The sequence below is a fragment of the Cavia porcellus genome, unplaced genomic scaffold, assembly GCF_034190915.1.
Source record: "Cavia porcellus strain 051 isolate PalLab524CR breed Dunkin Hartley unplaced genomic scaffold, mCavPor4.1 scaffold_32, whole genome shotgun sequence".
NCBI lineage: Eukaryota > Metazoa > Chordata > Mammalia > Rodentia > Caviidae > Cavia > Cavia porcellus.
Genome location: NW_026947515.1, coordinates 1,418,030 through 1,432,119, shown reverse-complemented (window position 1 = coordinate 1,432,119; position 14,090 = coordinate 1,418,030). Strand labels below are relative to the sequence as shown.

Below are 14,090 nucleotides of genomic sequence, written 5' to 3'. Positions count from 1 at the left end.
GATATTCTAAATAGTTCCCTAGCACTCTGAGAAAGTCAGGAGTCACCATTCAAATAAATGTCTCCATATCCTAAAGACTGATATTGTAATTAGTTCCTATCAAGAGTCACCCTCCCAACCTCCTAAGGGAAGATTCACTGCTGCCTAAGAATGCCTGCTTTCTCTGTGACTCCCTTCCCCATTTGTTCCCAATTTAATTAACTTTACCTGAACTGTTTGTCTTATTGGCAAGCATAGATATTATGTCTCATCTTATGCCCATCTGCATTTTTAGTTCCCAGTTTTCTCCAACTTAAGCCCATCTCACCACATGATTTTACTCTAAAAAGTCCTTGGAAAAGACGGTCTTTGCCAACCCACTCAGGATGAATTCGCTCTCTTCCACAGCTGTCTTTATCCAAATAAGTGTCTTATCTTGGCTTTTGTTGTTTCTAAAATTCATTTTTTGACTTCAGAGAACACAAATTTATTTTACTCTAAATAAATAGCTTCATTATATTTGTATTATAGCAAACTGCAACGTGGGTTACTAAATGTGTTTTTTTATCCTTTTTCCCTAACTGATATGTTAAGTGATGTAATTGATATGTTGAGCAACACTCTCCTCTGTAAAGAATTGCAGGAATCTCACTTAATTGATATGTTAACCATTGTTGTCTTCTACAAACTACAGAAGTTGTGCTAAAACAAGCTAACAAGGGTTGTTAATCACTGTTAGGTGCCTCTATTCTCCGCTAAAGAGCTAAAGAAAACTAGGATGGCCCACTAATTTACACTTGTTTAAAGTAACTTGCTTGTGTGCAGGGAGAATTGTGTATGAATTTAACTCTTTACCTGACCTTGATTCCCTTCCCAGAAATAAAAAAATAAAAAACATAACTGCCATTTTCTGTTCTGTATGATGCCTTATTGCCTCCCTCTCCCCTTACCTATCTATCTAGGCTAGACCATAAAGAATTTGGATTTCTGGTGACCTCTTTCCAACCCGGTGATGATCTGTCATAAAATGAGCCATCCCAATTTTAAGAACTGTTTAGCTTCAAAGAAATTACTGGGAAATACTATGGCCCAAACCCCAATTGGTGCTTTCCTTTTGTTCTGTATGCATCAAATGAGTTATATATCAGATCTTTGTAAAACTTAAGTTTCAGCTTCTTGTAACTCTTGACCCCTTCGCACCCACTAGTGAAAATGAGCTGTTCTGGGATTATTAACTCTCCACTTTCTTCTCCAAATATTGCTGCAGATGTGCCACTCTAAGATAATGTCAGTCTGTAGGATGGGAGTAATTTGAGAAACACCAGGAACTCCTGAGATTGTCAGAGCTAAGTGGACAGCAATAGTTTCCAGATTTGGGTCAACAAGTTTGATGGCTCTGCAGGTTTCTTTGTCCCCCCCCCACCTTTTCCTCCAGCCTCTTTTTAAAGTCCTCTGTTCAGCCTCTGGTGGCAGTCTCCAAATTGGCTCCCAGAGACTCGTTGCCAGACCTGGAAATAAAGCCTTTGCTACCTAAATTTTTGGTCTCTTGCTTCCTTGGATTTTATACCAGGGCCCTAGTTATAACAAAACTCATACCAGCATAGTAGAATGGGAGTTTTATTCCCCTATAGCAATACCACTATAAATTTTTCTTTTTCTTGAAGTCAGAGAAATCAGTAGATGATTGTATTCTTAAATGTTGATCACACCTCTTAAGGGACACTTGCACTGAGAGGTTTTATCCTTGCCTTTAAATGCTGCTTCTGTTTTCTGAAAGTGAACTGATCTGTAGTTTTGTTTACTTGTACAATGCATTAAGGAAATGACTAAAAACTTTTGTTGTGAATTGTTTACCACTAACTGTGGAAGAAGACACATAGCAAACATTCTTTATTTTCATTTTGTAATTCAAACTGAAGTATGTACTTGAAAGAGTTTTGCCCTAGAATAAATTATAGGACATCATGGTAGTAGTTCATCAGGGTTAAAGTTCAAATCAGCCATGCTTACCCATATAGCTACTTCCTCTTTTTTTCCCTGAATGCAATTTCCTCTTTCCTTTCCCAGGGGCCCAAAGAAAATTTCTATCAGCTCCTTGCATGACATCAATGTCAGTGCCAGGCACCACATAGAGCAAAATTTCACATATAACCCATAATCCCATAATCAGTCAGAAAACAAGGCAAACCCTTGGTGGCTGTAGGCTCCCCTCTACATTATTTAAATAGAAAGGACACTTTTACTTTTTCTTATATTCTGCTTCTCTATTGGGCCACAAAATCCTAACTGATATGATTATATAGTACATCCAAAAGATGAGAAGTATAAAACAAAAGAGGCCTTTATTCTGAGAATGCGGAGAGAGAAAACAAAAACCCCCTGACACTGGCGTCTGGCATTCTCTCTCATGGACTCATGGCAAGGGGCCATATAAGCAACCTAGGTTTGGGGTTGAACCTGAGGGCGCATTAGGGATGCACAAGTAGTCCATTGGTCTTTGTCTGGCACCATAGGTAAATTCCTAGGTGCAGTGAAGTTGGAGTCACAGGTAAATTCCTAGGGGTGGGGGAGATAGGAGCTCCTTGGTTCTAAATCACTGGCTACAATGGCCTGTCAAGGCCAAAACTCTTTCTGTAACAGTACTGATTCTTGTGTATGTATGAAGCTAATTTACCTCTTCAGTAATTATCATGCTAAATGCCACAACGACCCAGTTGAAATTAATGCAGTGGGCTGTTGCTTCATTCTATCAGTGTCAATGCAGTAAGTTTAATCCTAAGATAAAAATAAATCTTCATATAAATTTCAAAACACAAATATGCATCAAAATACAGCCAAGGTCCTAGAGACCTACAGACAGCTTTCAATAATATAATAGAAGCCTTCTAGAAACTGACAAAAATACACAATTTTTCTAATGAAAATTTGTTCAAGCAGCCAATAATGTAGAAACTTTTCTGAACAATTATAGATGAATCTTCTCTTTAATAAGATATAACCTACTGCAATAGCAATGTCTAGTTCTTGCTAAATAATACACTCAAACCAATTATTTTACATTTATAATGACTGATGTATACAATTTTAGATATTCCCAGGACTACAATCACTGTGATTTATATTAATCACTTAAAACTGCAGGAGAAGGAGCAAATTTCAGACATTATATAAGTATAGTCATGTTAATTTGGCTCATGTTAATGGTATAGGGTAATGAAACTCCTTACCTACTATATGTCCGGTATGAGTTTGTGTTCTCTAAATTTGAAGAATGAATTTTAGGAATGATGGAGTTTAAGAATGGAACGCATTTATTGGGAGAAGGAAAGCTTCTGAGAGACAGAAGGGGTCCTGAGTGGGTTGCCAAAGATTCTGTCTTTTTGAGGAGCTTGTACAGAGTTAAATCATGAGGTCAGATGGTTCACAGGAGGGGAAAAATAGGAATTTTCATGATTAGCATAAGGCAGGATAAGACTGTCATCAACCAATAAGGTTGCTCAGGTAAAACTGATTAAATTGGAAGCAAATGGGAGAGCAAGTCACATACTAAGTGGGCCTGTTTAAGAGCAGGGACACTTCCTGTAGGGGGTTGGGATGGTGACTCTTGAGTTCCTCAGGGTGATCAGAGAACTACTTGGACTGTTGTTTCTTAGCACTTGGTTGTATTTCCTTGCCTTTTCTTTTGAGATTTGGCCACAGCAGGAGGTGATTGTCTCTTCCAGGGCTACAAGCAATCTGAACTTATTTTCTGGCTCCTTTGAGGGCCCAGCCCTGTTGTTACAGGCAGCTGAGTTAGTTAGAAATATATAGCCAGGCAGACAGGATCAGGTCCTAGAAGTGGCTTGTGCAGAAGCCCAGACACCTTGAAGCTATGGGGGAGACAGATACCTCTTGTTATGGGCCAGGCCTCAAGACAAAATATGTTTTTAAAAATGCAGATGAAGCAAGTAGCTTCATGCAAAGGTTTTGGAACATTTAGCAGATGTTTGATATTCAAATGGAAATAGGACAAATATAATCTTGCTCTGTTTGATGTCAAATGAACCAAGTTTGTTGGCTCACAACATTAAGGAATGAAGTTCAAAAAGTTTTCTGGGATAAAAGAGAGAAGAATAGCCCTGGATTTTCAGGAGTGCTCTTCGGTGTTTAAGTCACAGACCTATTGTCAGGGGTCATTTATGTAGCAAAGTCACAATGTGGCTACAGTGTAAGTCTCAAACTACAATCAACCTATAAGCTCGTAGTGAGTGGCTTACCTAATATTATTTAACCTGGAAAGAAGTCACCCAGAAAAAGTATGTTGAAAGAGCAAAGGCATTTTGTGGGAACAATGGTCCAGTTGTTCTGGTCATTGAGTATGGTAATTGATGCTTATTTGGACTTCCTAGAGGAAGTAGTGGTAACTGTAGTACATGTCAAGCTATTGTTTTTCTCCTCAGGAGGCATATAGACATGGTCACTGAATCTTCACCTTTATGTCTGGCTTTCTTCAGCTGAGCCTGTAGAGGGATTGTTGTGTTTAGTTTTTTATGTTGACTCCTTTGAGGTTCCTATTCCTCTCTGACTATATATCAATTTTTCTGTACCTTGACCTCTGTAGTTAAATCACAATACCATTTGACTGGATAACATGATGCTTATACATTTAATAAAATATTATTCAATAGAGGCCAGGGGTTTAGTTCAGCAGGCAGAAGCACCTGCCTGGGAAGTGCTAAGTTGTGAGTTTGATCCCCCATACCTAAAGAAAACAGTGTTTTAAACTGCAATGAAAGAAAATAGCTTCATTTGTGAAGATGTAGATTAACAAGAGTTTTAATTAAATATGTCAATGGTAAATTAAACATTGGTAATTGTCATATATAGAATCTGAAGATCTTGGGCTGGGTTTTGAGTTTAGTGTTCAAAGCAGTGTTCCAAAGCCTTTGCATGAAGCTATGTGCTTGCTCTGAGTTTAAGATTTCAATGAGTTTTTGGACCTCTTCATTCTAGCAAATTACAGATTTATTGGAGGAAGGAGGTCACTGTTGTGCTATAGCACAATAGGTACCATTCCTAACTCTGTATTTGTCACAGCTGCCAGGATGCCACTACATGGCTAGCTGTCCGCTGCAACATCATTCCATAATTGCCTATTTAGGTCAGCTTTCATTCAACTCTATTATTTTTGTTTACCTTTAATAGTCTTTCTCTCTCCCTTGGTTTTTTACTTTTTTCATTTTTATTTTTTTGTTTTTAAAGATGTAATCTCACTTTGTAGTTCTGGCTGGACTTCCACTCACTGCATAGGTTAGACTGTCCTTGAATAAATGGCCATTCTCCTGTTTCAGCCTCATTAAAGCTGTGGAAAACAAGTGGGCATCATAACACATGGTGTTATCATTTTCTTCCCTCCTTTTCAGCATTATTCTTTCATTTCAGGGACACTGACATTTAATCCAGAGGTTTGCTTCTGTCAATAATCTTTCTGCATCTTGAGGTGAGTTTGTGAACAACAGTATAGGAATACAAGCATCCAGAGGATAAATTTGGAATTTAAATATTTGAGCTCAATATACAGACTTTTATACAGACCCCCTTCCCCATTTCAGAATCTAAACAATTGGCTCTGAACTGGAAAGTTAGGCATTTTTGAAAACAGAATCACAGAAGACATCCCATTGGAAACAATTTAGCTATAATCTTAAATTAATTTTTGGTTGACACCTGTATCCTGCTTCTTTTTTTTAGCAGGTTACTTTTTTACTTGGGTACAGCTCCTTTTGCTTTTCTCATGGAACATATACCCTGAGTGATTTTTCATTTTCCTGGATCAAATATAGGGCACTAGATAAATGCAGGGTGCGAGATGGCATCTGTTATGCCAGGCTACAATACAGCTGAGCTACAGTGCCAAGCCTCAATATTTTATAGGGTCAAAAGCACATAATGTTTGAATATTTCACTGTTTATGATGTTCATCCTTATAGTGAAGCGTGATGTAGAGGCAGGTCATGCCAAGCTCACCAGGACTCTCATTGCTTTCCACTGGTCTTTTTCTCATCATCCTTAAATATAATACTCTCTGAATTCTTAATACTAATGCTCACATTTGATTCATATTCCTACCTGTGACATCTCCTTTTTCTGCAGTAGTCTATCCTGGTATCCTGGGCTCATAAGAGATAGAAACACATCTTCTGATTCCCTACACTCCAATGATGTTATGTGTTATATTGGACACTTTTCCTTTAAGGGAATGGCAGTTAATGAATACATGTGTATCTTATGACTGTTTCTTCAGGTTTCAAATAACACCAGGAATTGTTTCAAGTTTTATGTGCACACCTGTAAACCCAGAACTTGGGAGGCTGAGGTAGGATAATCAGTGTGAATTGACTGGACTAGGAAGTGAGTCCACAATCAGTCTAAACTGCTTGAGGAAATCCTGTCTCAAACAAACAGAAAAAAAAATCCTATTATTGTGGATATCCTTGGGAAGAAGAACTCAAAAGTTTGAAACTCTTAAGATCATACCTATTATGTTTCATCTATTGAGTATAAGAGACCAGTAAAACTACCTTCAAGGATATGGAGAAAACTCAAAAAATCTTATTGCAAACTGTCATATAGATGTAATGCACTGCCCACCAAAATACCATTAGGATAGCTCACAATGTAGAGAGAACATTTCTAAAATTCATCTGGAAAGAGAAATGCTCTCGATTACCAAAGACATTGCTGGGCAACAAAGGCAACTCAGGAAGCATCACAATTTCTGACTTGCTATTATACTAGAAAGCTACTATTAGAAAATCAGCATAGTTCTGGCAGAAAAACAGACCTGAGAATCAACCAAAAAGACTAGAAGATGCAAATAGAACTACAAACACACTGCTACTTTGTGTTTGACAAAGGAGCCAAACATGTTCACTGGAAGAGAGATAGCCTCTTCAATAAATGGTGCTGAAGAAAATGACTTTTCTCATACTGAAGACTTAAACTGGAGACATGTCTATCACTATGAAACAAACAAAAGTCAAACTAGTTAAAGATCTAAATATTAAAACAGAAACACTAATGAGGCTTCATGAACGAAATACAAATTTGAAAGAATCAACCACTGGGACCCTATCTTATTAAAAAATATTTCTACATCAAAAGAAATCACTAACAGAGTGAAAAGACAATGCCCAGAATGGGCAAGGAATATCTCTCTATTTATGATAATCTGTTCAATATCCTTTTCCAAAGTACTATAATTTTCAATACGTAAGTCCTTTACTTTCTTCGTTAGGTTCTTTCCAAGTATTTTGTTTTCTGGGAGGCTATCTGTAAAGGCTGTGGTTTCTGTAACTTCTCTCTTGGTGAGTTTGTTGATTGTGTACAGGAATGCTATTGATTTTTGATTCTTAACTATGTCTCCTGCTACATTATTGAATTTGGTTATTAATTCTAGGACTGTTTTGGTGGAGTCATTGGTATCTTCTATTTAGAATATCATATCATCTGTGAATAAGGATAGTTTTATTACTTTCTATTATATATGTTTTCTTATTTCTCTCTTTTGTCTGATTGGTCTTCCTAATGTTTCCAGAGCTATATTGAATGGGAGTGGTCATAATAGTGATCCATGTCCTTTTGATAACTGTAAAATGAAAGTTTTCAGTTGTTCTCTATTTAGTAGGATGCTGGAATTTTCTTTGTCATTGTCTGATATTTTTGTCTTTTTCTTTTTTATCAGTACTGGTGATCGAACTGACGACCACACAATTGCACGGCAGGTGCGTATGCCACTGAGCTAAATCCCCAGCCATGTCATTGTTTGATTTTATCAGCTTGAGGTAAAGGTCATCTGTTGTTATTTACTGTAGAGTTTATATCACAAATCAGTGCTTGATTTTATAAAAAGCTTATTGTGCATTTATTGAGATGATTACCATGTGAATTTTGTTTTTGACTGTGTTGATATGACATTTAAATTTGTTGATTTGCATGTACTGAAACATCCCTGACTTCCTAGGATCAATGCAACTTGATCAGATTTTAAAATCTTCTTGACGATTTGCAACACTCACTTTGCTAGTATATTCTTAAAGATTTTTGCTTCTTGTTCATTAGGAAAACTGTCTTATAGTTTACTTTTTCTGGTTGCGTGTTTCTCTGGTGTTAGTATCAGGGTAATACTTGCCTCCAGGAATGAGTTAGGGAGAACAGCTTCTCTTTCAATGTCACTAAACAGCAGTGGCCTTAAATTTTTTTCTATGTTTATTGTAGAATTCAGCAGTAAATCCATCAGGACCTAGACTTTTTTATGTTGGTCATTTGCTATTCTGTTGTCATTGTTTTTCTTTTTTTTAATGTGCTCATGAGATAGGCTCTCATTATTCAGTTCAGGTTGGCCTTGAGCTCACTTTGTAGTGCTGTTATTCTCGAACTCACAACAATCCTTGTACCTCAGCCTCCCAAGTTCTGGGATTACAGGAATGCACCACCACGCCCAGCAGCTGATACATTTTTAATTAGATCTTCATTCACATTTACTGATACTGTATTTTCTAGAATTTTTATATCTTCTTGAATAAGATTTGGCATTTCATATGTTTCTAGGAATCAGTGCATTTCTATATTTTCTAATCTGTGAAAGTATAAGCTTTTCAAGTAAATATTGATGATCTTCTGAATTTTCACAGGATCTTTAATTATTTTATCCTTCTGATTCCTCAGTGCATGGTTTTCAGTCTTTACTTTTTTCTTTTATGATATGGTTTTCCAAGGGTTTATCAATTTTGTTTATTCTTTCATTGAACCACCTCTTTGATTCATTAACTATTTGTATCATTTTCTTGTTCTGCATTGCATGAATTTCTTGCCTGGTTTTATAATTTCCTCCCTTGTATGGTATTTGTGTTTGTCTTCCCATTCTTCTTCTGGAAGAATGAGATGCAACATTACATTATTTGTTTGTGTTCTTTCTATTCCCTGATGTAAGATTTGACTACTATAAATTTTCCTGTTTGGATTTCTTTCATTGAATCGCATAAGATACAGGATTTTGCATCTATGTTCTTGTTAGGTTGTAAGTGTTTTTAAATTTCTTCCTTTATTTAATCTGTCACCCCTTGGTTGTCTAGAAGAGTGTTATTTAATTTCCATATAGTTATGCAGTTTTTGCAACTTCTTTTACCATTATTTCCCACTTTAAATACATGCTTAAGAATACTAGCCTTAGGCTGCAAAGCCAGTCAAGTAATACAAGGATTAATTTTTTTATACCTCCATTGCTATCAACTCAGCACATGCTCTAAACCAGTCAGACTGTTGGTGGTGGGAGGAGGTGACTGTGGTGCTCATCTCCCAGCTAATGCAATGGCTAGCTCACAGGAAGTGTAAGTTACTTTCTTGTTTTTTTTTTTTTTTCAGAGAACCAGAATAGCTTCCACAGAATCAAAACATGGGCACATTGGTTAGTTTACCATACCATTCTCCATATGACATCCACTAGCTCACAGCAAGGGCATATTAGTTTTCTATTTCTCCTATCAGGCCTGGAATGGCTCTGGATTGTTAATTTTTTTGAGGATGTCTTAGTGGAGACATATCATAAAACCTGCATATCTGCGTTTGTGTCCTACAGAAAATAATTCATATGTGGGTCATTGATTAGAGTGGAAATAATTGCCTTGAGGAAAGTTGTGTCATGTAGGAGGATTTGGTATTGGTGAACCAAAAAAATACAGGGGTGTGGGGGATGAGGAGTCACTTTGAAGACCCTAGCCCCCTTGGACCTGCAGTAAACAATAGCCCCCAGTATGCGAGACAGAGGCGGGACAGGAATGCCTGTTCTCAGTGAAGTTCTTATCACCCTCTGAAACCATGCTGTGTGACCTGGCTTTGTTTACAGAGTCATGAGGAAGTGGCCCGCCACCTTTTGTGACATTAGCAACAACATAATTAACAACATTCTTGGGCTAATGAATTTCCTCCTGGGCTAGAGGGGCTAGAAGAATTGATGTTAATTAACTTAGATAAACATTGTAGTCTGTCACATTGTAGCTTGTCACAAGGAATGCTTTTTCACTAGTTAATTGTCTGTGCTCTGTGAATTGATCCGGTTTACTATATAAGAATCCTAGAATAAAGACTGGGCGTGCAGTGCAGTGTGGTGAAGTTGCAATTGCCGTGTTTCTCCTTCTTTTCCTTGTGCTGCACCCCCCATGTCCCGACTTGGTGTGTATGTGGGCCTCTTCCCGGAGTCCAGAGTGCACTAGACACTCCCGACACAGGGGAATATAACAGCTTTTGTATATGTGAATTGTCTTAAACAGGTTTGATACTTGTTCCTGTCATCATCCAACAATACCAGATTTCAGTGCTAAGTCTTTAAAACAGATACATTTTATGTTTCATGTTGAGGTCTTTTCCTAGAAACCAGGATTCCAAAAAGGTGTACCAAAAAGGCTCTAAGAAATGAGAAAAAAAGCATGGTCTTCAGGGCTGCTGGAGGAGAGAGATCCTTGGTAGAGCTCATCACTCTGCTAGCCAGCTGGCCAACCTCATGCAGGCAGGAGTTGAGTGCACAATGGAGGAAACCTGAACAGGATCTTGGGAGAGGTTCAAGACCCACTCCAAGCAACAGACAATGGTAACTGCAGAGAACTATCCCACAGAAAGTGTCTAGGTGGCCTCAGCTGTGGCCTATCTTGCCATTTGAGGCATCTCTTGATTCTCAGTTCAATCATGCCTGTGCCACATCACAGCCCTGCATGAGTATTCAGCTTCAATGACTCCAACATATTCCTTCTTTTTGTTTGGTTGATACACAGATGGATGACCAGCTGAAGATGTAGAAGTTGTGTTAGAGCTCCCACCACTGAACAGTCCATCCATCCATAATGGTAGTCAGTTACCAGCATAGATAGCAATTTTCTGATAATGTTAGTGATGCGAGATTCACCCACAGACAATATTTTAGAATTGCACAGTACCTCCGGAGTCCAGACTTTTCTGCAGAAGGTTCAAGATCAAGCTAACATAAGGATTACACTAAGGACAATTGGTTGGTTACTTCCTATCAAGGGCAGTTCTTATAACCATGCATAGCTCCTCATATCTCTTCTGTCAGTGTCTGCCACCTGGAAGAGTCATGGCCATTGCTTGACCATGTTGATTTCTGTGAAAACTTAGGAGATTTTTCTGGTGACTTGTGACTCTCTTTAGGCACACCTTGCATCAAAGGTCACTTTCCTCTGTGGGCTCATCATCTTCCTGATCAAGATACTAGGTACTCACTGGATATCTTCTGATGAAGAAAGCCGGTTTTCTTTTACATCCTGAGTCTCCTCCAAGCTTGAAGTGCTGTGGACAAAATATTGGCTATCCATTTAGCCCATCCGCGTCTCTCATTTTTGGTCCTAAACCTTAGCTGTTGGACATCCAGAAGAAAAGATTGATCACAATACAATACCTTAGATGCAGTAAGCTTAACATTACTTTTTTATCTAAACATTGAAACACCTTAGAACATTAAGTGAAATGTGTTTTCTACTATCCATGGATATTTTTAACATCTGAATACCTACAGTATTGATACTTGTGACAATTTTACATAGTAAATCAGAAATCAGAACCGTATATATTATTGTATTATGACATCCTTGCAATAATCTGAATTTCTCTTTTGACATAAAATATCCATTTTAGTCAAGCACCCTTATCAAATACCCAAGAAGTCTCTTATGTATCATTGACCAATTTATTGATGTTAGTGGAATGTGAATCTCACAAGTCTTTGGTATTAGGAGAGGTATGAACATGGAAAAAAATTCTGCTACCATAAGTAATCCCCATTTTACAATCTTGGAGGCCTATGCTTCCAGAAATGTGAATATATCAAATACATCATCAATTTGACAACAATAAACTGTCATAACCATGTGAAACCTTTACATAGGCATCTTCAATGCAAAAAAAGTATTAATTCTTTTGATAGTGACGAATGTGAACATTTTGGGGTACATTTCATAACTTTAGTTAACGTGTCTCCTATAAGACTATGGAGATCTTTGAGGTGTTTGATCAATAAACAAGCACTCGTTAAAAATGTTACCCGGCAGCTAGTTTAAGATTTATCAATCAGAGAGCCTTCTCCAGCAATCTCAGTCCTAAGGGACATTGTTTATTCATCCTAATAATGTCATTTCTAAATAATAAGACTATCAAGTCAAGGATAAATAACAACACATTCCATCCATATACTCAGTCTTTGTGACATTCGGAACAGCTGGCAACCAAGATAAGAGGATAAAACCAAATGAAATAAAACAGAATAGAGTGAATCAAATCAAAAGGACGATCATGGTACATCAGTTAAAAATAAAATCCAACAGTAGATTGTGTGGCATCTCAGCTGGTATAGAAAATGACTCAACACCTTGCTGAACTCCAAATTTCTCCAGATAATTGGGAGAATACCTAAATTTTGCAAGGTGTCTATTGTTAACATGTCTTGTCTAAGAAGCAATTCATATCAAGTACCAGGGAAAGAACACAGAACTTTGATTTACTATTTCCAATGTCTGGAATTTATCCCAAGAAAAAAAGATATACGCTCAATGCAGTTTTTCTAAGAGGAACTAGACTTGTGTACATGGTCAATCACAGGATAACTAAGTAAAACTCTACCTATGCATATAATATAAATATTCAACTGTACGCAAATACACAAAAGATGTGAGCAGAACTGTGGGGTATGGTTAGAGACAGCTGAATACGGACAAGATGGGTATTCTGCAGCTGGTTCAACAATGTGGGTGAATTATTTTTATTTGTGGATTTAAATTTTTAAACTTCTGATCACATTTCCTCATTCCTCAAAGCCCCATGCCACATTCAGACTCTTCACAAAGCTTAAACACACAAGAGGCGACAATATTAAAACAAGCAGAAAGCCCTTATCAATGGAGTGGACCAGAGACAAAGCATGTGCAGGTAGAATAATAACTGCTGTCTTAGTTTAACATCTAGGTCCTCTCTCAATCTCTGCAGTGAGGAGCTCCAAGTGGAATAAAATCGTCCTATTTGGGTAAATGTCCACTGCTCACTGACAGCAGAGGCCATGTGAGACCCTGAGCCGCCCTGCCACAGGTCCCACACCAGGGCTGGGCTCTCAACAGCACCTGGGGGGGGGGCGCGCCGTAAGGATACCTGGCTACATGCCAGGCCGGGACACCAACAGAGAGAAGGGAGGAAAGGAGAGAGAGCCTTGAAGACTTGAGGCTAGGTCGCCCCAGTGACACGCCCGCTGCTTCTCTGGAAAGCCAATCAAGGGCACCTGCGCCACTAAAGTCGGGGCCACGGGGCCGCGCTGCCACTCAACACCAGCTGCTGCCCACCTACCTGGCCCAGACCCCAGTCCCAGCCCAGCCACAGCCTTGGCCGAAGAAGGAAGAGTGCTCAGGTCTCCAGAAGGGGTCGCTATCGGCATAATGGCCACTCAGTGCATCCACTGTGAAGCGAGGCCGGGGGTGGGGTGGGACTGAGTGGGAAGCGAAGGCCAGTGGCTGGGGACCATCCCTGGGCGCGTGCCACCCAGGTTGGGCTGGGTGGAGTGTAATCTTCACTTGCAGCCAGGGGGTGGGGCCAAGCGATGTGAGTGGCGGGGCCAGAAGCTGGGACCCAGGAGGTGCAGAGCCTTCCAGGAGGCAGGAATGAGGCGGTGGGCATGGCAGTGGGGGTTAGGGTTTCTCTGATGCTGGGTGTGGCTGCAGGTTGAGCTTCTGGGAGACTGAGCCCCAGGCTTGCTGTGAGAGGAAGCAGAGGAGTGGACTGAGTCTGAAGCTTGGAATTTATAGATGTCTGGACTCAAATCTTCCTGGGCCTGACACCTTAGGTACACTGCTTCTCTTCTGGGAGCCTCAATTTCCATTATTGTTATTCTATTATTTTGCTTTGAAATATTGGGTGGTTTTTTCCATTAAAAAAACAAACTGTGATGAATGGCAATACTCATCTCTTGGCACTGTTGTGAAGATTCAATGAAAACCCTGCAGAGTTTTCCCATGTTTCCTACCATATAGCAAGTGCTCAGATGCCATTGTTATTTGTGCTGTTGCCCTTCTTTTATTACAGAG

General features: G+C 38.9%; 1 protein-coding gene across 1 annotated transcript in view; it reads right to left on the bottom strand.

The window, feature by feature from the left end:
- The window catches only part of LOC134474467 (zinc finger protein OZF-like), a gene marked incomplete at its 3' end in the record, with an annotated part of 63,497 nt that extends 50,053 nt beyond the window's left edge, over positions 1-13,444 (bottom strand). The window contains exon 1 of the mRNA XM_063242639.1: positions 13,292-13,444. Within this exon, the coding sequence (XP_063098709.1) occupies positions 13,292-13,444 (153 nt within the window). The remainder of the gene's footprint in view (positions 1-13,291) is intronic.
- Between the last annotated feature and the right edge of the window lie 646 nt (positions 13,445-14,090).